The sequence below is a fragment of the Mastigoproctus giganteus genome, chromosome 11 (assembly GCF_048544385.1).
Source record: "Mastigoproctus giganteus isolate SK-2022 chromosome 11, ASM4854438v1, whole genome shotgun sequence".
Classification (NCBI taxonomy): Eukaryota; Metazoa; Arthropoda; class Arachnida; order Uropygi; family Thelyphonidae; genus Mastigoproctus; species Mastigoproctus giganteus.
The window spans coordinates 90,964,855-90,991,106 of record NC_143585.1 but is presented as its reverse complement, the minus strand read 5'-3'; the positions used below and the strand labels follow the sequence as shown (position 1 = coordinate 90,991,106).

Below are 26,252 nucleotides of genomic sequence, written 5' to 3'. Positions count from 1 at the left end.
CTAGGAACCACGTTTATGTATTGATGATACATTAGCACTTCTACAATCCAAAGGAATCTTCCCAGAGTCCAAAGATGCCCTCATAATTAATCTCAATAGTCCAATACACTCCCTCGCACTCTCCCTGAAAACTACAACGTAACTCTCCCTCGCACTCTCCCTGAAAACTACAACGTAACTCTCCCTCGCACTCTCCCTGAAAACTACAACTCAATAGTCCAATACACTCCCTCGCACTCTCCCTGAAAACTACAACGTATATGACATCAACTTCAAGAGCCTTACTTGCCTTTATGCTCAAATGTGTTTCTAATAAACAATCATCTGTAATTATGACACCAGCGGAATTACTTAGCAAGTACAGGTCACTGTTGAAAAAAAGCCGTGAATTAGGGTTGAATTTGAAAGTGTCTGCAATTCTGCCCAGACACGATAGGAGGGAGTATATGATGAGAGCCTTGTCGATCAATTCAGCCCTGGAAAGATTGTGCAAGGCTCAAGGGGTAGAATTTTTTTCAGCCTGGACTGTACTTGTTAACAGGAGAGATTGCTTCTACAGGGATGGGATAAACTTAAATAGAAAGGGTGCAAGAATTTTTGCTGATGCTGTCGAGGCAGTGTTAGGTGGGTCGGAAAACTGCTAGTTGGGGGGGATACAAGGACTAATAGATTAACAGTAGCCACTGGCAGAGGTGGAAGTGATTCTTGCACTGCTTCTATTGAAATGAGCAGAAACCTGAAAAACAAGATGCAGGATATTTCAGAGACTGCTGGGAGTTATTGCGGTACAAGTAAACACATGGGTTGTGTTAGGGTAGCTAAGAATAGAAACAGGTGCATGTATACCTGCATGTACACCAATGCTAGGAGTTTGGTAAATAAATTTGATGAATTTGAGGTATTGCTCAAAACATCAAAGGCAGATATTGTTGGGATATCAGAGACGTGGTGTCACACAGATATAAGGAATGCGGAACTGGAATTTGGGGAATACCATGTGTATAGAAAGGATAGACAGGACAGGAGGGGAGGAGGGGTTATGCTATTAGTTAAAAAACACATAAAGTCCAAGGAAGTGAAGCCAGTCGACATCGATGGACAGGGCAGTGTCGAGTCAGTTTGGTGTGACATAAGCATAGGGAAATCAAAATTGAGAGTAGGAGTGTGCTATAGGCCTAATGACTCTGATGAGTATAATAAGATATTGTACAGGGAAATAGAGTGGGCCAGTAAATCAGAGAGTCTTATAATGGGGGATTTTAATTTCCCAGATACTGACTGGAATTTGTGGGTTGGTCACTCACACACTAACAAGGCTTTTGTGGATTTATTGGATGATTGTTTTCTACATCAGCATGTTCGTGAGGCAACAAGAGGGAGCAATACTCTTGATCTAATTATCAGTAGTGATTCTTCATGCATTAAGAATCTGCAGATAAATGAACCACTAGGTGGCAGTGATCACAGTGTGTTGAAGTGGGATTTACTCAAGGAGGTAACTACCATCAGAGGTAAAGGGAAGGGTTTTTGTTTTCGTAAAGGCGACTATGATGGTCTGAGACAGTATTTAAATTCTATACAGTGGGACCAACTGATGATGTTGCCAACAGCAAACTCAAAATGGGAAGCATTCAAGGAACTAATCTTGGAGGCTACCAGGCTTTACATACCAACTAAGAAATATTGTTCAAGGTTTAGGCCTAAATGGTTGTCAGATGTACTAATGAGACATATGGCAGAGAAGAAAAATGCATGGGATACATACAAATTAATGGGTGACATGGAAGCCTATGATAGATATAAGTTGGTCTGTAACCAAGTCACAAAGGAGATTAGGCAGGCAGAGGCAGACTACGAAAAATCCTTGGCAAAGGATGCAAAGAAAAACAGAAAAGAGTTCTTTACCTATTTAAACTCAAGAAGGAAAGGGATGAATCAGATTGGTCCACTGGATATTGATGGTTCAACAGTTGAGGATCCTGCTCAGGTGGCTAACAATCTAAACGAGTATTTTGCATCTACATTCACGCATGAGGAGTTATTCAGGAAGGAGAATGATGTAGGTAAAGTAAACATTGGCAGTGAGCTGGATGATTTTGTAATAACTGAGAGGAAAGTGGAGGAGAGAGAGATTGTTGAGGATAAACATAAAAAAGGCACCTGGGGTGGATGGGATCTATCCAGTTATATTAAAGGAGGCAGCAAAGGAAGTAAGCAAACCGCTGGCCATAATTATGAGAGCTTCTTTGGAATCAGGGGAGGTACCCATAGACTGCAGATGTGCAAATGTAACCCCAATTCACAAAGGAGGATCAAAGGCTGACACAAGTAATTATAGACCTGTTAGTTTAACTTCTGTTCCAGGTAAATTAATGAAGGCACTGGTTAAAGAAGCACTGCAGGATCATCTAGACAAGAATTCAGTTATAGCTCAGACGCAGCATGGTTTTGTTAAGGGCAGGTCTTGCCTGACCAATTTGATTGGATACTATGATGTAGTCACAAAAGAACTGGATGCAGGGAATAACTTTGATATTATATATTTGGATCTTAGAAAGGCTTTTGATACTGTTGCACATGGAAGACTGCTGCACAAATTGGAGCAGTGTGGCATTGGAGGCAAATTGCTGCTATGGATAAGGGGATGGTTGAGTGGCAGAAGACAGAGAGTGGTAATCAATGGACACTGCTCAACGTGGACTAATGTTATTAGTGGAGTTCCTCAGGGTTCAGTGTTGGGTCCGTTGTTGTTTTCGGTGTTTATGAATGATATTGATGATGGGATATCAAGTTTAATGTCCAAGTTTGCAGATGATACAAAGGTTGGCAGGGTTGTTAAGGACACTACTGACGCTATGCTGCTGCAACAGGATCTGGAAAGGTTGAACAGATGGGCTGAGAGGTGGCAAATGAAGTTTAACATTGACAAATGTAAAGTACTACATATGGGAAACAGTAACCCCAGAGCAACATATCAACTCTGCGGTACTACACTGACAGTGGTGGAGAATGAAAAGGACCTGGGGGTAATTGTGCAGGCAGATATGAAGTTCTCTGAGCAGTGCAGACGAGCTGCAAGAGTAGCTCATGGTGTCTTGTCAATGATATACAGGAATTTTTCTAGCAGGGAAAAGGAGGTGATTATTCCCTTGTATAAGGCAATGGTTAGGCCACATCTTGAGTACTGTATACAGGTCTGGAGGCCTCATTTCAAGAAGGATGTAGAGCTGCTGGAACGGGTACAGAGAAGGGCAACAAGATTAGTGAATGGAACAAAGGGTTGCTCTTATGAAGAAAGGCTTAAGTTTTGCAAATTACAGAGTCTGGAGACTAGGCACCGGCGAGGTGATCTGATAGAGGTGTATAAGGCTTTGAATGGTTTGAGCATGCTCAATGCCAATGGGATTCTTCATCTTGCTCAAAATAATCACCTCAGAGGGCATAAATTCAAATTGAGGAAGGACGGATGTCGGAAAGATGTGCGGAAATTTGCCTTTGGCCAGCGGGTGGTTGGTTGGTGGAACCAACTTCCGTCACTTGTTGTTGAAGTTGATAGCCTAAACAAATTTAAGGCTCAACTGGACAGGTATTTCGAACGAACTGAGGGGTGAAATGGGAGTGGTGTGTTTTTTTTTTTTTTTATTTGGCTGATGCTGAATAAGCTTGCTTTCTTGCATCATATGCCTCTATTAATGCTAATAGTCTTCTTCGTTGGTGAAGCGTTACTTATTCGAGGTAGTGCAATATCATGGCAACTCGTGAAGGCATTAAGAACATGAGATGTACTTAATGATGCCAATTCCTAGTTACTTAATGGCTGGTTGTGTGTAGAAATGACGTGTAATGTGTAATGATGTGTAATCATGTTGATGTGTAAGTTACTTGCAGTAACTTACACATCAACATGATTTTCCCTTAACAAAGCCATGTTGCGTGTCCTTCAGAATGCCATATCTATATAAATGTCCCTGGATTGCACTCTTAATCACTGCCTCTAAGATTTTTCCTACCATTGAAGTCAGACTAACCGGTCTGTAGTCTAGGAACCACTTTTATGTATTGATGATACATTAGCACTTCTACAATCCAAAGGAATCTTCCCTGAGTCCAAAGATGCCCTCATAATTAATCTCAATAGCCCAATACACTCCCTCGCACTCTCCCTGAAAACTACAACGTATATGACATCAACTTCAAGAGCCTTACTTGCCTTTATGCTCAAATGTGTTTCTAATAAACAATCATCTGTAATTATGACATCACTAATTTCATATGGCTCAGCCTAACCTATTTATTAATTTAATTGTAGTAAAATTTTATGATTAGCACAAATAATAAAGGTAAGTGTTTTTAACTTATTAAATAAAAGGGTCAGTTAAAATTACTCAAATATATTAGAGCAAAATACACTAAATATTAATTTTTAAAATCATTAAAAAATTATTGGATTAATTACCCATGGAAAAAATTAAGTGGAGCAGAATATAAAAAAAGAACAGAAAAACAAGAAGAAACAAAAAAAAAACAAAAAACAAGAAGGAAGTATGTTAAAGTATTGTAAAAATACTACAACTATTGCACATGCAGAAAAAGGTGATGAATTGAAGCAAATTTCTGATAATGATAAAAAGGACAACCTATATTGGAGCAAGAAAATTATGCTTCAATTGGAAATGAAAAATCAGAAGCAGTGAATGAAAATATTCCCATAGAAGCTATCAAGGATCCTGGTCATTGGTCCAAAATTTTATAAAAAAAAAGCGGATAGACATGTTGGTGGAAACTGGACCTAAACATGTGAATAATATTTCATTTCTTTCGAATGAAAAAGGACTTTTTTTCAAGCGTATATTACACAAGGACATTTGCAAACAACAAAAAAATAAATTGACTGGTTAATCTATTCACTATTCAACGAATAGTATATATTGTTTTTGTTTAACAACCACTAAATATTTAGGCGCATTGGCAACTAAGGCCATGTTGCTCCGTATATACTGTCTGTAAATTGCGTGTGTTCTTAGGTCGATTTCCCGTTTGCTGGATGAAAAACCCAAGTGTCCAGGAGAAAGAAACTGTGCTGTCCTTGCCTGAAACCAACTAATTCAGCCACACTGCGAAAAGGACTCATAAAAATTCCTCCCACCATCGATGGGATTCGAACTCGGATCTTTTAAGCCCAGTGTGGGGAGGATAGTGACCCTATCAAGTGCTACCCACGAGGGCATAAAATATTTGGAACTGCAAATATTCAATTATGTTCAAATGGCTTTTCTGATTGGAAGCATGCTAGTATTAATTTGCAATGACATGAAATATCTTCTACTCGTATTTCTAATTAACAAAACGAACAATTGTAGATAAAGAACAATGTCGCTTGTATGAACTAGAGAAAAATAGGTGGACTGAAATTTTGAAACGAATTTTTGCTGTTATTCAATATTTAGCTGGCCAGTCTCTTGCATTTCGAGGCTTCTCAAGTGAATTGTATGTTCTCAATAACAGTAATTTTTTGAAAGCAATTGAAATGTTAGCTAAATTTTATCTGTACATAGTGGATTACTTTACAATATTTAAAAAATATATTAGCTGTATGCCTCATTATCTGGGAAGTCAATTTCAGTATGAAATTATTTCTTTGATTGCTGACAAAATAAGAAAAGAAATATTAGGTGAATAGCAAAGTATTTTTCAATTATTCTAGATTGCACCCCTGACAGTAGCCATGTTGAACAATTAACATTTATCATATGTTTTGTTGTATATTCAGGCAATGACATAGAAATAAGGGAACATTTATTGGGATTTCATCAAATTAATTACACAATAGGCAAGGGGCTATGGACATTAGTATTAAATGATTTATTCCCAAAATATAACTTAAAACTAAATAACATGAGGAGTCAAGGTTACGACAACAGTTCCAACATGAGTGGAAAATATATTCGCCTTCAAAAACTTATCAAAGATGCAAATAGTCATGAAATGTTTATACTATGTAATTTTCATACTTTAAATTTAGAAATCAATGATGCAGCAAAATTTTTTGATATTGTGCGAGAGTTATACATTTTCTTTTCTTCCTCATACAGATGGGAAAAAAATTCATTAAAATCCGTGAGCATTAAAATATGCATTGGGAAAGTAGAATAAAAGCAGTTACAACATTAAGATTTCAACTTGGTGAAATTTATGACACATTGTTACAATTAATATCTGACCAAAGTAGAGACAAAAATACTAAAAATCTTGCTCAAACCCCTGGCACAAAGATTTAAGATTCATTCTTTTAAATTTGTTATATTGAATTATTATATTCTAAATAAAGTCAATGTTATTAGTAAGATATTGTAAAATAAATACTGCAGAATGTACAGAAGCCTTGAACAATTTGATAAAATATTTTGAAATGAAAAGGTCTGATGAATATTTTGAAAAGTACATTTCCGAGGCTTTCTTATTATAGAATGACTTGGATTTGGAAACCACATTTCCTGCAATGGCAGCTTTGAGAACGAGACGCAAAAAAAAATCAATTTGACTATGAGTCGCTAGATGACCCTATCACACACTGAAAATTAAAATACAAGGTGGACTTTAATTTTACACTTTTAGATACAGCAATATATTCAATACAAGCTGGATTTGTCATGTTAGCAGATATAGATGCCTGTTTCAACTTCTTTCTGAAGTTTCTGATTTAAATGATGAAGACCATAAAATGCATTGCAGCAATTTAGATACAAAATCAACAGATAATTTTACATGTGACAGTAATATAAATAACAAAGAACTTTTTAAAGAGCTGAAATCATTAAATATTAGTAGTGATGATCCAAAAGAGTTTCTTAAAATGATATGTAACAATTATATAATAAATGCATTTCCAAATGTTGCAATAGCACTGAGAATTTTTTTGACTCTTCCAGTTTCTGTTTCAACTGGTGAAAGATTTTTTCTAAATTAAAGGTTATTTAAAATCTACAATGCTTCAAGAAAGACAAAGTGATCTTACAATAATTGCTGTAGAAAATGATATTTCAAGAGATATTTCACAGACCATTGATATGGATGATTTAAACAAAGTATTTGCTACAACTAAAGCATCAAAATTTATGTAAAATTAAAAGTTGTGAGCTGAATGCATAATTATTTTTTAATATTGTTTTATTATTTGTTTGGAGTTTAGTGTCTTTTAGTTTTATATTTAAATTCTCAATAATACTATATATATGCACCTGTATAAAATTATTGAAATTGAAATAAAAAAATTCTAAGCTAAAATTGTTTATTGTTTCCTACTTTAAAAGGTGTACTTTTTAAATTAAAATGCAGGTGCACATACCCCTAGGAACCACAAATAATAAATTACATTCATTATATGAATTTTTATTCTCTGAGAGTTATAGTATACAATTAGAAAATTAGTTATGATAAAACATAATTAGTAGGAAAATGTATTGAGCTCTTATCATTGTATCGAAGAACGTATGCAGCAAGAATAGAACCCTGACACTCCATAATCATTTTACTGGCATCTAATTCCATAAGTTTACCTGCTAAATAAAGCCTAGAAAATCAATATGAAGTTCATTTTATGGAAATTATTAAAATTTTGTCAAATTATATTTTAAATAAAATAAGTGTTGGTGAGTGATAGGCTAAAATCTGGGACCCAAAAGTGATTTCATTTTCCGACTGTGAACTTTTTTTAAAATGTCTATCATTACTATTCTTGGATATAGGAAAATAGGAAATTTCAAGGTCATTAAATTTTTAAGAAACTATAATCAGTCACTGGGAATTATTAGCGGAATAGTTATGCTACCCGATAGCTTTGCGGTAGAAGTTTTCAGGATACCAAATTGTATGTAAAAATACTCACGTGTTGCTGAGTTATTTATTACTGTTATTTTAAAGGTCACAGTTATTCTACCGAGTCAGCCATTTTCATGAGATAAAAGAACTACAGCAGTGCCACTTGCTTGTTCAGTGGGATTAGAAATTCGGCATAAATTGCGTAAAATTATTAAATTGCGACATCACCATTGTATAAGAGCTACCACTTCTATATAGCTGCGTAAGGCTTGGCAGATCGGCAGCTTAAATCCCTAGCCCGGATAAATGGTGAGGGTTGACGTCAGGAAGGGCATCCGGTCGTAAAAACTATGCCAAAACAAAAGGTGATTGATGGAAAATAGATGTGTCAGGGATGCCGAACAAAGGATGGGTCGGTTAAAGAAGTTAGTTCAGCTGAAGATGAAGAAGGAGTTAGAATAGGAACATTGAGACGATGAATGGAAAGAGCAGAGTGCCGACCCCATATGAACGTTGGAAGAAGGCGAGGACAAAGAAGAAGAAGAAGATTAAAATTTTGTCAAATATTGTTTCAGAAACTTACTGGACAAACTGGTTTGCTGCTACCGCAGTTTCTCCCTGCATTCTTGGTAAATAGACAGTGTGTGTTATTGGTAGCGGCAGTAGAAGTCGAAAACAATATGCTCATTTTTTTTCTGAAAAAGCACTCTTCTGTTCATTTTTATTTTCTTTATTATGTTTTTTCTCATTATTAAAAGCAGATTATTGAAGTTCATGAGTGTTTTTGCTATTAAAAAACAATATTACTGATTTCTTTGTATGATTTTAAGGTTAGGAAAAAAGGAATAGGTTTCCTTATATTTTCTAATATAACCTTCAAGGTTAGGTTAGGATATAATAGGAAAATACAGAAAGAATCTTTATATACATAAGTATCATAATGTCAATCAATCACTTAGCGCTATGATGTTATCATCTGTTGTGTTCACGTACCAATCAGTACATTGACTGTCACGCCTGCATGTCAATCAATAAATCGTTCTTCACTTCTACTGCTGCAACCGATAACATGCACCATCTGTTTACCGAGAATGCAGGGAGAAACTGCAGTAGCAGCAAACCAGTTTGTCCAGTAAAGTTACCCGTAGTTTTACGTGGTTCTCATGTTGCTTTTCTTTACCTTAACCATTAAATTATAATCTGTAAACGAAAATCAACCATCATGACAAAGAACACATATTAATAATATACCATAAAGCTAATAAACTGAACATAGTATATGGTACAAAAAATATGCAATGTGCATGGCAACAAAAATGTGTAATGTGCAGCCAAGAAAACTTCCTACCAGGCACGTAACAGCTTCCAAGGTGATTGGAATGAAACAGTATTTTACAAATGACATTCTTAAAAACCTATAAGAAATAATAAACTCAATACCACAGTTCTTTTGTTTGTATTACCATATAGCAACACATTACACTTTAAAAAATATATGATATCAGAATAAAGCATCAAGTTGTACTCTTCTAGAACAGAGTACAACCGTTAACTGTGCTTGAAATCCAGAAGCATCAACAACCATACTAACCACAGTAATACACCAATAAATCTGGAAATTGCATATTTAGAAAAAGTACTAAACTGTCTCTCTTACTTGAATACTTTCCTCTTTCATAAGCAATTCCTGCTGCTTTTGTTCATACAAAAAATTTGGAACAGTATCAAGATCATTTCCTGTAAGCATCTTAGAATCATATCTTGAATGTACTGGCCAGGACCTACACATTTTAATAAATGATCATACAGACAAGATAATTATTAACTTTAATATATGCTGATTACAAATATTTTACATTATTATATATTATTTCAAGCAATTTTATTAAAAACACTATTAATTTCCCACAGATTGATTTCAAATACAAACAAATTCAGATCGAATCTAAAAACCAGATATTTTTATGATTCAGATCCTCCCCCTCCTCGGTATCACGAAACTTGATTGGTACTGCTGATGTACTGGTCACTTTTGCTTTCCATTTCAAAGGACAATATCCGACAACCTGCTTCTAGCTGGTTTCTTTTCTTTGAGTTATTGAAATGTTAAGTTAGCTCAATGTATATTTTTTTTTCCCTGTTAAATTTAAGTATATTGATAAAAAAAAGATTCTCCATTACAGGAGATCAGTACAAGCAAAATGCTTTTAAGTTGACCTGTAACCAAGTTACAAAGGAGGTTAGGGAGGCGAAGACAGATTACGAGAAATCTTTGGCAAGGGATGCAAAGAAAACAGCAAAGAGTTCTTTACTTATATAAACTCTAGAAGGAAGGGGATGAATCAGATTGGTCCACTTGATATCGATGGTTCAACTGTTGATGATCCTGTTCAGGTAGCTAACAAACTAGATGAATATTTTGCATCGACATTCACATATGAGGAGTTATTCAGGAAGGGGAATGCCAGAGGTAAAGTAAACTCTGGTAGTGAGCTAGATGATTTTGTAATAACTGAGAGGAAAGTGGAGAAGAAATTGGTGAAGATAAACAAAAAATAGGCACCCGAGGTGGATGGGATCTATCCAGTTATATTAAAGGAGGCAGCAAAAGAAGTAAGCAAACCCTTAGCCATAATTATGAGAGCTTCTTTGGACTCAGGGGAGGTACCCATGGACTGGAGATGTGCGAATGTGGCCGAAATTCACAAAGGAGGATCAAAGGGCAACACAAGTAATTATAGACCCGTTAGTTTAACTTCTGTTCCAGGAAAATTAATGGAGGCACTGGTTAAAGAAGCACAGTAGGATCATCTAGACAAGAGTTCAGTTATAGCTCGAACACAGCATGGTTTTGTTAAGGGAAAGTCTTGCCTGACCAATTTGATTGGATACTATAATGTGGTCACAAAGGAACTGGATGAAGGGAATAACTTTGATATCATATATTTGGATCTTAGAAAGGCTTTAGATACTGTTGCACATGGAAGACTGGTGAACAAATTAGAGCAGTGTGGCATTGGAGGCAAATTGCTGCTATGGATAAAGGGATGGTTGAGTGGGAGAAGACAGAGTGGTAATCAATGGACACTGCTCATTGTAGACTAACGTTAGTGGAGTCCTTCAGGGTTCAGTGTTAGGCCCAATGTTGTTTGCTGTATTTATAAATGATGATGGTATATCAAGTTTAATGTCCAAGTTTGCAGATGATATGAAGGTTGACAGTGTTGTTAAGGACACTAATGATATTACGCTGCTGCAACAGGATCTAAAAAAGTTGAGCTGAGAGGTGGTAAATGAAGTTTAACATTGACAAATATAAAGTACTATATATGGGAAGCAGTAACCCCAGAGTAATGTATCAACTCTGTGGTACTACACTGATAGTGATAGAGAACAAAAAGTGGGTAATTGTGTAGGCAGATATGAAGTTTTCTGAGCAGTGCAGACGGTCTGAAAGAGTAGCTCATGGTGTCTTGTCAATGATATACAGGAATTTTTCTAGCAGGGATAAGGAGGTGATTATCCGATTATATTAGGCAATAGTCAGGCCACACCTTGAGTACTGTATACAGGTCTGGAGGCCTCATTCTAAGAAGGATGTAGAGCTGTTGGAATGAGTACAAAGAATTGGAACAAGATTAGTGAATGGAACGAAGGGTGCTCGTACAAAGAAAGGCTTAAGTTTTGCAAATTACAGTGTCTGGAGACTAGGCACCTGCGAGGTGATCTGATTGAGGTGTATAAAGCCTTGAATGGTTTGAGCATGCTCAGTGCTGATAGGATTCTTCCTCTTGCTCAGAATAATCACATGAGGGGGCATAAATTCAAATTGAGGAAAGACAGATGTAGGATAGATGTGCAGAAGTTTGCCTTTAGCCAGCGAATAGTTGGTTGGTGGAACAGACTTCCATCCCTTGTTATGGAAGTTGACAGCCTAAATAAATTTAAGGCTGAGCTGGACAGGTACTTGGAGTGAACAGAGGATTGAAATTGGAGCGTTTTTTTTTTTTTTTGGCTGATGCTGCATAAGCTTGCTTTCTTGCATCATATGCCTCTGCTAATGCTAAATAACTTTACATAAAGACCAGCCCAAGTCTTATCATTAAGTAATAACATAAAGCCTAAGGAACTTGAAAGACATGACCAATGCAAACATAAAAGAATAAAACAAATTAGCATAAAAAGTCATCCTTTGGAAGAGGAGCGGGAGTGCAGTAGCACACGTTCCTTGAGTAGACCGGGGTTCAAGCCCCTGACTGTTGAATACGGTCGATCTGCCAACCCGCACTAGACCAGCGTGGCAGATTATGGTCCATTTCCCTCAGCATGAATTGTTGAGGAGGCTTCCATCCTGCAGTGGGTTGATAATGGCTGCACTTTATCTTTTTACCCCAAAAAAGCAGAAGAAAGGCCAACCCAAATCATGACAATCACTTTTCAAAAAACCATCTTCAAAGTGTTCCTTCCTTGCCCTCTTTCCTTAAAAAATTGGGGAAAAGAAAAAAATTAGAAATAAAGGAAAAGAATATGAAAAATATAGAGAAAAAGCTGAAATGCTTCATTGGAAATATGAGCACATAGATACCCATCCTATTAGTTGAGATTCTAAATAATGATTTGAGGGGAGGGAGTAATTCATCTTCTATCCATTACAAAAATACATAATATTATAAGAAACACACTGAAGGTTCCATTTCTCAGATAGAATGATATGAACTCTTTTATGCTTTTATTATTATGTTAATAATATTATATTATTAATATTATAAGCATTTTATTGTCTATAATTATAAATTTATTACAATAAAAAAGATAATTTTATAATGTAATTTTATAATATAATAATGTAATATTTTTAGCTGAGTTCATACTATTTGTCACATAAGCTTGAAATAGTGTAGCATTATTATTGTGCTTATATACCTTTTGGTTTAATGTGGTATTTTTAAATTAAATTTAAAATGAAATCATGCTGAGCTAGAGCAGCAAAGCAAAGAGCTTAGAGTAGTGGCAATGGGGAATTCGGGAAGGGTGTTGAATTTTTGTCTATTTTTAACAAAAAGAGTTAAAGGATTATTATTATTATTATTATTATTATTAGCTATATGGTGCAAGGAAGCCTGAGGCTTATGCTGCACCAGCCAAGTTACCCTGAGTCCCAAGTCCCAAGTTACCCTGAGAGAGAGTCAAAAACAGAAGGGAATTGCAAAAAAAGAGAAGAATGATGATATCCAGCTCAGGACCCTGGGTGTGTCAAACCCATACTCACCAGATTAAGTGAAAATTCAGTGTTCTGATGTGTGCAAATATGAGAGCGTGAAAAAAACGTTTGACACCAATAAAGGAATTAAAACAAGATACCCATCAAGCACTTAGCTACTCAATTCAACAATAGAACTTACACTCATACATCAAACAAAAGAGTGGAACAGGCAAGGGCAGAAAGTGATGGTCCCACAGAAAGTAATTGTCACCAGTGACTCTATTCTCAGGGAAAGAGCAAACATATTTTGCAAAAAAGAAAGTGGAATAGAACCATGATATGTCTGCCAGGGGCAAAAGTTAATGATGCAGAACAGTCATCTTTTAAATGCACAAAAGTTGATATTGTACAGAATTTTGCTAGCTTGGTGGATTCACAGACTAATAGATTAACAGTAGCTGCAAGCAGAGGTGAAAGTGATTTTTGCACTGCTTCTATTGGAATGAGCAGCAACCTGGAAAGCATGGTGCTGTGGATTTCAAGAACTGCTGGGAGTCATCATGGAACAGGTAAATACTTGGGCTATGTTAGGGAACTAAGAATAAGGACAGGTGCATGTATATTTGCATGTACACCAATACTAGAAGTATAGTAAATAAATTCAATGACTTTGAAGTGCTGGTCAAGACATCAAAGGTAGGTATTATTGGGATATCAGAGATATGTTACACAGATATAAGGAATGCAGAATTTGAATTTGGGGAGTACAATGTGTACAGAAAGGGAGTAGGAGTTATGGTGTTAGTTAAGAAACACGTAAAATCTAAGGCAGTGCATCCAGTTGGCATTGATGGACAGTGCAATGTTGATTCAGTTTGGTGTGAAATAAGCACTGGGAAAGCAAAAATGGGGGTAGGAGTGTGTTATAGGACAAATGATGCTCTGATCAGCACAATGAAAAACTATACAGAGAAATAGAGTGGGCCAGTAAATCAGAATGTCTTATAATGGGGGATTTTAACTTCCCAGATATTGACTGGAAGTTGTGAGTTGGTCACTCGCACACAAGATTTACTGAATGACTGTTTTCTACAGCAGCATGTTCAAGAGGCAACCAGAGGGAGTACTACTCTTGATCTGACTATCAGCAGTGATTATTCATGTGTTAAGAAACTGCAGATAAAGTAACTACTAGGTGTCAGTGATCACAGTGTACTGATGTGGGGTTTACTTAATGAAGTAACTACCATTAGGAGTAAAGGGAAGAGTTTTTGCTTTTGTAAAGGTGGCTGTGATGGTCTCAGACAGTTTTTAAATTCCATACAGTGGGACAAACTGATAATGTTAACATGTGCAAATACTAAATGGGAAGCAGTCAAGGAATTAATCTTGGAAGCCACTACGCTTTTCATACCAACTATGAAATACTGTTCAAGGTTTAGACCTAAATGAAATGTCAGATGAACTAATGAGACTCATGGCAGAGAAGGAAAATGCATGGGGGCATGTAAGTTATCAGGTGACACAGAAGCCTATGGTAGATATAAGCTAGCCTGTAATCAAGTCATAAAGGAGGCTAGTTAAGCGGGCACCTCCGAGCCAGGTGGGCAGGAGCAGCAGTGCGTAGCACACGCTTCTTGATTAGACCGGGGTTCGAGCCCGTGACCACCAAATACGGAGAATGCGGAAAGGTCAGGGAATGACCACTGCATATCATTAGCATTAGCATTAGCATTAGTAGAGGCATTTGATGCAAGAAAGCAAGCTTATGCAGCATCAGCCAAAAAAAAAAAAAAAAAATCCACTTCACCCCTCTGTTCGTTCAAAATACCTGTCCAGCTGAGCCTTAAACTTATTTAGGCTATCAACCTCCACCACAAGGGATGGAAGTCTGTTCCACCAACCAACCACCCGCTGGCTAAAGGCAAATTTCCGCACGTCTATCCTACATCTGTCTTTCCTCAATTTGAATTTATGCCCTCTCAGGTGATTTTTCTGAGCTAGAGGAAGAATCCCATCAGCATTGAGCATGCTTAAACCATTCAAGGCTTTATACACCTCTATCAGATCACCTCGCTGGTGCCTAGTCTCCAGACACTGTAATTTGCAAAACTTAAGCCTTTCTTCGTAAGAGCACCCCTTTGTTCCATTCACTAATCTTGTTGCCCTTCTCTGTACTCGTTCCAGCAGCTCTACATCCTTCTTGAAATGAGGCCTCCAGACCTATATACAGTACTCTAGGTGTGGCCTAGAGTACTGTATACAGTACTCTAGGCCATCTCCGGAGCAATATGGCCTTAGTTGCTAATGCTCCTAAAAACCAAATAACAAACAAACAGTTAGGTAAGCGAGGGTGGATTATGAGAAATTCTTTACCTATGTAAACCTTAGAAGAAAGGGGATGAATCAGGTTAGTTCACTTGATATCGATGGTTCAACTGTTGATGATCCTACTCAGGTAGTAGACAACCTGAAGGAGTATTTTGCATCTACATTCAGACATGAGGAATTCTGTGGGAAAATAGAGGTCAGAAGTTTATCAAGTTCTAACAGGGAGCTAAATGATTTTGTAATAACTGAGCAAAGTGGTCTATCCAGTTATATTAAAGGAGGCAGCAAATGAAGTACGCAAACCCTTAGCCATAATTATGAGAGCATCCTTTGACTCAGAAGAGGTCCCCACAGGAGCTGGAGATATGCTAATGTATCCCCAATTCACAAAGGGGGACATGAGTAAGTACAGACCTATTAATTAAACCTGTTTCTTGGAAAATAATGGAGTCACTGATTAATGAAGTAATGTAGGTTCATCTAGACAACATTGCAGTTATAGTTCAGACATAGCATGGGTTTGTTAAGGGGAAATCTTGTCAGACCTATTTGATTGGTACCACGATGTGGTCATAAAGGAAATGGATATAAAAATAATTTTGATATCATATGCTTAGATTTCAGAAAAGCTTTTGATACTGTTGCACATGAAAGACTGCTGTACAAATTGGAGCATTATGGCACTAAGGGTAAGTTGCTGCTATTGTCTGTTTATCCTATGGATAAAGGGATGGTTGAATGGGAGAAACAGAGAGTGATAATCAATGAACACTGGTCTTCGTCATCTAATGTTATTAGTGAAGACCCCCAAGGTTCGGTGTTGGGCCATCGTTGTTTTCTATATTTATCAATGATATTGATGAAGGTATAGCAGGCTTAATACTGCATATGGGTAGGAGTAACCTCAGAATAATATACAAACTGTGCAGTACTACACTCAGGGTACTGGAGAATGAAAAAGACCTTGGGTAATTGTGCAGTTAGATATGAAGTTTTCTGAGTAGTGCACAGAGCAGCTCATGGGGTCTTGTCAATGATATACAGGAATTTTTCTAGCAGGGATAAGGAGGTGATTATCCTTTTGTAGAAGATAATGGGCAGACCACACCTTCAGTAATGCATAGATCTGGAAGCTTCATTTTAGGAAGGATGTAGAGCAGCTAGAATGAGTATAGAGAAGGGTAACGAGATTAGTGCGGGAACAAAATGGTGCTCTTACCAAGAAAGGTTTAAATTCTGCAAATTGCAGCATCTGAAGGCTAGGCACCTATGAGGCAATCTGATTGAAGTGTCTTAGACTTTGAATGGTTTGAGCAAGCTCAGTGGTGATGGGATTCTTCCTTTTGTTCAGATTATGCACTTGAGGAGGAATAAATTCAAACTGAAGAAATACAGTTGCAGAACAGATGTGTGCAAATTTCACTTTAGCCAATGGGTGGTTCAATTCTGGAACAAACTTCCATATGTCATTGTGGAAGTTGACAGTTTAAATAAATTCAAGGAAGAACTGGACAAATGTTTGTGCCGAATGGATAGGTGAAATGGGAAGTGTTTTTTTTTGGCTGATGCTATATCAGTTTGCTTAAAATAATAAATAATAAATAAATATATAAATAATAATAATTAATTAAAGAAAAGGAAATTACCTATCATCCTGTGCACTTCCCTGACCCAAAGGTACTATCCAGATGACCTTTGAATTTCCCCAAACTGTCAACCTCTACCACCCATGTAGGCAACTTATTCCAATAATTTATAACTCGCTGGCTAAAATAAAACTTCCTGCAGTCCAATCTAAACATTTCCCCCGTAACTTGAATTTATGTCCCCTAGTTCTAACATCATTTATAATCTTGAAAATTTCGTCATCATTCATTTTACTGATGCCTCTCAGAGCCTTAATCACCTCACTCAAATCTCCTCTAAGGTGTCTAGTTTCCAAATTCTGCAACCCAAATATTCAAAGTCTTTCTTCATAATGACGCCCTTTTGCCGATCTCACCAGGCGAGTTACCCGTCTTTGCACCCTTTCAAGAAGCTCGATGTCTTTCTTTGGGTGAGGTCTCCATACTTGAACACAGTATTCCAAGTGTGATCTAACAAAAGCCTTATATAATGGGATTATCACGTCCCTATCTCTACTTGCAAAAGTTCGATAGATCATTGATAGGACACCATGGGCCTTCCTTGAAACCTGTTTACAATGCTGAGAGAATTTCATGTCTGACCGTATCGTAACACCCAAGTCTCTTTCCTCCAGTACTGGGTTTAGTTGAACTCCACCAAGTAAATAAGTTATTTTGGGATTACTGCTTCCCAGGTGTAATACCTTACACTTTGTTGGATTAAAGCATACCTGCCATTTTTCTGACAATTCCTGAAGTCTATCTAGGTCTCTCCGAAGAAGCTCAGCTTGACAGTGATCATTAACTACTCTACCAATTTTAACATCATCTGCAAATTTAGACATCACGCTCTCTACCCCTTCATCGATGTTGTTCATGAAAATTAAAAACAATAGTGGTCCTAATACTGATCGTCGGCGAACCCCACTTCTTACAAACCCAATCTGAGTCTGCAACCAAGTCATTAATAGAGGTTAGGAAAGCTAAGGGAGAGATTATGAGAGAACTTTGGCTATGAATCTCAAAAAAGCAGTAAAGAATTCTTTGCTTATATTAGCACTAGAAAGGGGATAAGTCAGAGTGATCCACTAATATATGCATGCCGTAACTATTGATGATCCTGTTCACGCTGCTGAAAAAGTGAATGAATATTTTGCATCTACATTCATATATATGGATGGTTTTTAGAGATGCAGATACAAGAAGCATATATATAATTATAACTGGGATCTAAATGATTTTGTGATAATCATTTAGATCCCAGGATGAAAGTAGAGGAGAATATATGGAAGCTAAAATTAAATAACGCGCCTGGAGCAGAGAAATCTGATCAGTTATATTGAAAGAAGCAGCAAAGGAGGTAAACAGACCTTCAGCCATAATTATGAGAGCATTCTAAAATTCAGGGGCAGTCTCTGTGGACTGGAGACATGCAAATGTATCCCCACTTCACAAAGAGTGATCAAAGGCTGACATGAGTAATTACAAACCTGTTAGCTTAACTTCTGTTCTAGTGAAAAAATAGAATTGCTGGTTAAGGAAGTATTGCAAGACCATCTAGACAGGAATGCAGTTACACTGCAGACACAACTTGAATTCATCAAGGAGCAACCTTGATTGATTACTATGACACAGGAACAAAGGAACTGAATGCAAAAAATAATTTTGATACCACATACTTGATTACAGAAAAGATTTTTGTACTATTGCACATAAAAAACTGCTTTACAAATTGGAGCAGTGTAGCATTAAGGACAAGTTACGGCTATGCATAAGGGATTGTTGAGTTGGAGAAGACAGAGAGTCAATTATTAATGGGAACTGTTCTTCTTGGACAAATATTATTAATGAAGAGTATGCTGGGGTTCAGTACTGGGCCCATTGTTATCTTCTGTATTTATTAATGACACTGATGAAGGCATATCAGACTTACTGTCCAAGTTTTTTGATGATACAAAGGGTGGCAGGGTGATTAATGACAGTAACCAGTATGTGCTATAGCAACAAGATCTAGAAAAATTAGGCAGATGGACTGAGAAGTGACAATTGAAATTTCACACTGACAAATGCAAGGTACTGCACATGGTAGCAGTAATCCCAGATTAACATACCAGCTGTATTGTATCACACTCAGGATAGTGGAAATTGAAAAAGATCTGAAGATAATTATGCTTTCAGATATGAAGCTCTCTGAGCATTGTAGACAAGATGCCAAGACAGTTCATAGGATTTGACAACAATATATGGAAATTTTGTCAGCAGGGATAAGGAGGTGATAATCCCACTGTATAAGGCACTGGTTAGGCCATGTCTTGAGCACTGCATACAGGATCAGCCTCCTAAAAGGAGGATGTGGGTTGTGGATCTGTTGGAACAGGTGCGTGGAAGAGCATCAAGTTAGTGAGAGGATCTCACTGAGGTGTTTAAGGTTTTAATGGATTGAGTAAGCTCAATGCTGATGGAATTATTCTTCTTGTTCACACTACACATGAAGGAACATAAATTTAATTAAGGAATGTTGATCACAGGATATATGTGCAAAAGTTTCCTTCAGCCAGCAGATAGTTGATTGTTAGAACAAACTTCCATTTGGTGTTGCAGAAGTGGGTAATCTGAATAGATTCAAGGAAGAAGAACTGGGCAAAATGTTTGAAGGGAAGAATAAGTGATATGGTCAGTGTTTTTTTTTTTTTTCTTTTGGCTGATGCTGTATAAGCTTTCTCTCTTGCATCATTTGTATAAGACAATGGTCAGGCCACACCTTGAGTACTGCGCACAGGCCTGAAAGCCTCATTTTAGGAAGGGTGCAGAGTTGCTAGAATGAGTACAGGGAAGGGCAACAAGACTGGTGAGGGGAACAAAGGGTTCCCCTTTGTTCTTACACAGAAAGGCTTAAGTTCTGCAAATTTCAGCGTCTGGAGACTAGGCACCTACGAGGTGATCTGGATTGAGGTGTATAAGGCCTTGAATGGATTGAGCAGGCTCATTGCTAATGGGATTCTTCCTCTTGCTCAGTTTTATGCCTCCTCAGGTTTTACAAACCTGAGGGGGCATAAACTGAAATTGAGGAAAGACAGTTGTTCAACAGATGTGTGGAAATTTGCCTTTAGCCAGCGAGTAGGTGATTGCTGGAATAAGCTTTGATGTGTTGTTGTGGAAGTTGATAGCTTAATAAATTCAAGGAAGGAGTAGACAAACTTTTGGAGTGAGTGGATGTGTGAAATGGGAAGTTTTTTTTTTTAGTTGTTTTTGGCTGATGCTGTATAAGCTTGCTTTCTTGCATCATATGCCTCTACTAATGCTAATTGCAGATATTGAAGGGAAATCGAAAACATGGTGTCATTTAGATAATATGAGCATGGTGTCATTTAGATAATATAATAGACGCACCTGCAAGGTGATCTGATTGAGGTGTATAAAGCCTTGAATGGTTTGAGCATGCTCAATGCTGATGGGATTCTTCCTTTTGCTCAGAATAATCACCTGAGAGGGCATAAATTCAAATTGAGGAAAGACAGATGTAGGATAGATGCTTAGAAGTTTGCCTTTATTCAGCAGGTAGTTGGTTGGTGGAACAGACTTCCATCCTTTGTTGTGGCAGTTGATAGCCTAAATAAATTTAAGGCTGAGCTGGACAGGTATTTGGAACGAACGGAAGGGTGAAATGGGAGTGTTCTTTTTTTTTTTTTTTTTGGCTGATGCTGCATGAGCTTGCTTACTAATGCTAATGTAAATATAGATGCAAAATATTTATTCAGATTTCAGAAATCTTTTCAGAATAATCAATACTGTTACCTTCAATATCATGAAGTGGGCCAGTATAGTCCATTTTTTTTTTCCTTATAACATTCACAAGTAAGTAAAAAATTCTTTGCTGCTGTTCCTTACATGCTTGAACATAAAATGCTCAATCTGTCCCTTGATATGTCTTATCCCTTGAGTAACTTTATTATAGACTAATTTATACTTATTGCAGGAATCCCTGATAATTTATAATCACGCTACAAAAATCAACCCCAGGTGCTCACATCTGGTGAGTATGGGCTTGGCACACCCAGGGTCCTGGGTGTGCTGGATATCATCATTCTTCCCTTCTTGGCGATTCCCTTCTACTTCCTTCTCTCTCTGGGTAACTTTGGAAATTTTTTTTAAGCTGGTGCAGCATAAGCCTCAGGCTTCCTTGCACTACATGGCTAGTAATAATAATAATAATATAAGATATGGAATTTGAATATGGTGAGTACAATGTATATAGAAAGAATGGACAGAAGAGGAGAGAGGGGAGAGTTAAACTCTTGAATGAGAAGAACTTAGAATATAAGACAGTGCATCCAGTTGATGTGTTAAGGGAATGGCCAATACAATGCTGAGTCAGCCTAGTGTGACATAAGCACTGGAAAACAAAAATGAGAGTATTAGTATGTTATAGGCAAGTTGTCTGTGATGAGTATAATGAACATCCATACAGACAAACAGAGCGGACCAGTAAATCAGAATATCTATAATGGAGATTCTCTTGTTATCTTTGTAACACTACTGTAGAAAACAGTCATCCAACTTTTCCTGAAATGTTCTGCAACTGTGTGATGATGTTACCAAATGCAAGTTCTAAGGAAGCATTCAGAGGAGTAATCATTAAAGTTACTATGCAATTTATATCAATTAAGAGATATTGTTCAAGATTTTAAAATAAATGGATGTCAGATGAACTGATGAAATGAGTGGCAGAGAAGAAAAATGCATGGGATGTTTATAAATTATCTAGGGGACACAAAAACTTGCAGTAAGTATAAACTAGTCTGCAATTAAGTCGCTAGGGAATTAGTTGGGCTACAGAAGATTATCAGAAGTCTGAACCACACTAACCCACTAGATATTAGCATTAGCATTAGTAGAGGCATATGAATATGATGCAAGAAAGCAAGCTTATGCAGCATCAGCCAAAAAAAAAAAAAAAAAAAATCCACTCCCATTTCACCCCTCCTTTCATTTGAAATACCTGTCCAGCTGAGCCTTAAATTATTTAGGCTATCAACTTCCACAACAAGGGATGGAAGTCTGTTCCACCAACCAACTATCTGGCTAAAGGCAAATTTCCACACATCTATCCTACATCTGTCTTTCCTCAATTTGAATTTATGCCCTCTCAGGTGATTATTCTGAGCAAGAGGAAGAATCCCATCGGCATTGAGCACACTCAAACCATTCAAGGCTTTATACACATCTATCAGATCACCTCGCCGGTGCCTAGTCTCCAGACACTGTAATTTGCAAAACTTAAGCCTTTCTTCATAAGAGCAACCCTTTTTTCCATTCACTAATCTTGTTGCTCTTCTCTGTATTCGTTCCAGCAGCTCTACATCCTTCTTGAAATGAGGCCTCCAGAACTCTATACAGTACTCAATGTGTGGCCTGACCATTGCCTTATACAAGGGAATAATCACCTCCTTATCCCTGCTAGAAAAAATCCTGTATATCATTGACAAGACACCATGACCTACTCTTGCAGCCCGTCTGTACTGCTCAGAGAACTTCTTATCTGCCTGCACAATTACCCCAGGTCCTTTTCATTCTTTACCACTGTCAGTGTAGTACAAAAGAGTTGATACGTTGCTGTGGGGTTACTGTTTCCCATATGTAGAACTTTACATTTGTCAATGTTAAACTTCATTTGCCACCTCTCAGCAATCTGCTCAACCTTCCAGATCCTGTTGCAGCAGCAGCATAGTAGTAGTAGTAGTAGTGGCATGTGATGTAAGAAAGCAAATGTATGAGTTTATGCAACATCAGCCAAAAAAAAAAAATCACACCATTCCCTCCACATGCCTGTCCAGTTCCTCCTTAAATTTATTCAACCTATCAACTTCCACAATGACAGATGGAAGTTTGTTCCAGCAATTACCAACCCGCTGGCTAAAGGCAAATTTCCGCACATCTAATCTACATCTGTCTTTTCTTAATTTGAATTTATGCCCCCTTAGGTTCGTAATCTGAACAAGTGGAAGGATCCCATCAGAATTCAGCGTGCTCAACCCATTGAAGGACTTATATACCTCAATCAGATCACCGCTCAGATGTCTTGTCTCCAGCCACTGCAATTTGCAGAACTTAAGCCTCTCTTGATAAGAGGATCCCTTCATTCCGCTCACCAATCTTGTTGCCCTTCTCTGTACACGCTCAAGTAAATCTACATCTTTCCTAAAATGAGGCCTCCAGACCTGTACGCAGTACTCAAGGCATGGCCTGACCATTGCCTTATACAGAGGGATAATCACCTCCTTTTCCCTGCTAACAAAATTCCTATATATCATTGACAAAACCCCATGACCTGCCCTGGCAGCCTGTCTGCATTGCTCAGAAAACTTCATATCTGCCTGCACAATTACTCACACGTCTTTTTCATTTTCTACCACCTTAAGTGTAGTACCACACAGTTGGTACGTTTCAGTCAGTAGTGTCCTTAACAACCCTGCCAACCTTTGTATCGTCTGCAAACTTGGACATTAAGCTTGATATACCATCATCAATATCATTTATCAATACAGAAAACAACAATGGACCCAACACTGAACCCTGAGGGACTCCACTAATAACATTAGTCCACGATGAGCAGTGTCCATTGATTACCACTCTCTGTCTCCTCCCCCTCAACCACCCCTTTATCCATAGCAGCAATTTGCCTCCAATGCCACACTGCTCCAATTTGTGCAGCAGTCTTCCATTTGCAACAGTATCAAAAGCCTTTGTAAGATCCAAATATATAATATCAAAGTTAATCCCTGCATCCAGTTCTTTTGTGACTGCATCATAGGATCCAATCAAATTGGTCAGGCAAGACTTTCCCTTAACAAAACCATGCTGTGTCTGAGCTATAACTGAAGTCTTGTCTAGATGATCCGGCGCTGCTTCTTTAACCAGTGCCTCCATTAATTTTTGCTGGAACAGAAGTTAAAATCACAGGTCTATAATTACTTGTGTCAGCCTTTGATCCTCCTTTGTGAATTGGGGTCACATTTGCACTTCTCCAGTCTTCTCCAGTCACATTTGCACTTCTCCAGTCAAAGAAGACTTTGGACTCAAAGTCTTCTTTGAGTCCAAAGAAGCTCTCATAATTATGGCTAAGAGTTTGCTTACTTCGTTTGCTGCCTCCTTTAATATAACTGGATAGATCCCATCCACCCTGGGTGCCTTTCTTATGTTTATCCTCAACAATTTCTCCTCCACTTTCCTCTCAGTTATTACAAAATCATCTAGCTCACTGCTAGAGTTTACTTCACCTCTGGCATTACACTTCCTGAATAACTCCCGATGTGTGAATGTAGAAGCAAAATATTCATGTAATTTGTTAGCCACCTGAGCAGGATCCTCAACTGTTGAACCATCAATATCCAGTGGACCAATCTGATTCATCCCTTTCCTTCGAGAGTTTACATAGATAAAGAACTCTTTTTGCATTATAGCCAAAGTAGCTTATGTGCCATCAAACCCCCATATCAACAAGAACTCTTTTCTGTTTTTCTTTGCATCCTTTGCCAAGGATTTCTCATAATCTGCCTTTGCCTGCCAAATCTCCTTTGTGACTTGGTTACAGACCAGCTTATATCTATCATAGGCTTCCATGTCACCCATTAATTTATATGTATCCCATGCATTTTTCTTCTATGCCATATGTCTCATTAGTTCATCTGACATCCATTTAGGCCTAAACCTTGAACAATATTTCTTATTTGGTATGTAAAGCCTAGTAGCTTCCAAGATAAGTTCTTTGAATGCTTCCCATTTTGAATTTGCTGTTGGTAACATCATCAGTTGGTCCCACTGTATAGAATTTAAATAGTGTCTCAGACCATCTTAGTTGCCTTTACGAAAACAAAAACCCTTCCCTTTACCCCTGATGGTAGTTACCTCTTTGAGTAAATCCAACTTCAGCACAGTGTGATCACTGCCACCTAATGGTTCCTTTATCTGCAGATTCTTAATGCATGAAGAATCACTACTGATAATCAGATCAAGAGTATTACTCCCTCTAGTTGCCTCCCGAACATGGGGATGTAGAAAACAATTATCCAATAAATCCACAAAAGCCTTGCTAGTGTGTGAGTGACCAACCCACAAATTCCAGTCAATATCTGGGAAATTAAAATCTCCCATTATAAGACTCTGATTTACTAGCCCACTCTATTTCCCTGTACAGTTTCTTATTATACTGATCAGAGTGATTAGGCCTATAGAACACTCCTACTCTCAATTTTGATCTCCCAATGCTTATGTCACACAAAACTGACTCGACACTGCACTGTCCAGCGATGTTGACTGGCTTCACTTCCTTGTATCTTATGTGTTTTTTTAACTAATAGCATAACCCCTCCCCCCTTCCTATCCTGTCTATCCTTTCTGTACACATTGTACTCCCCAAATTCCAGTTCTGCATTCCTTATATCTGTGTGACACCGTCTCTGATATCCCAACAATATCTGCCTTTGATGTTTTTGAACAATACCTCAAATTTATTTACCCAACTCCTAGCATTGGTGTACACGCAAGTATACATGCACCTGTTCCTATTCTTAGCTACCCTAACACAACCCATGTATGTGTTTACTTGTACCGCAATGACTTCCAGCAGTCTCTGAAATATCCTGCATCTTGTTTTCCAGGCTGCTGCTCATTCCAATAGAAGCAGTGCAAGAATCACTTCATGAATGGCATAACTACTGATGATACTGTTGAGATTGTTGACCAAATGAATAAAAATTCTGTATCTACATTCCTATGTGAAGAGCTTTTAAGGTATAGTAGTAGTAGCATGTGATGCAAGAAAGCAAGCTTATGCAGCATCAGCCAAAAAAAAAAAAAAAAAAAAAAAAAAAAAATCACACCATTCCCTCCACATGCCTGTCTAGTTCCTTCTTAAATTTATTTAACCTATCAACTTCCACAACGACAGATGGAAGTTTGTTCCAACAATTAACCACCCTCTGGCTAAAGGCAAAGTTCTGCACATCTATTCTACATCTGTCTTTTCTTAATTTGAATTTATGCCCCCTTAGGTTCGTAATCTGAACAAGTGGAAGGATCCCATCAGAATTCAGCGTGCTCAACCCATTGAAGGACTTATATACCTTAATCAGATCACCGCTCAGATGTCTTGTCTCCAGCCACTGCAATTTGCAGAACTTAAGGCTCTCTTGGTAAGAGGATCCCTTCATTCCCCTCACCAATCTTGTTGTCCTTCTCTGTACACACTCAAGCAAATCTACATCCTTCCTAAAATG

At 37.6% G+C, this 26,252-nt stretch overlaps 1 protein-coding gene across 1 annotated transcript in view; it reads right to left on the bottom strand.

Annotated features, from left to right (window-relative positions):
- Positions 1-26,252, bottom strand: part of LOC150078251 (sperm flagella and cilia-associated protein 1-like) — a 134,682-nt gene that overhangs the window by 17,021 nt on the left and 91,409 nt on the right. Inside the window, exon 6 of the mRNA XM_090384513.1 lies at positions 9,476-9,599. Within this exon, the coding sequence (XP_090240639.1) occupies positions 9,476-9,599 (124 nt within the window). The remainder of the gene's footprint in view (positions 1-9,475; positions 9,600-26,252) is intronic.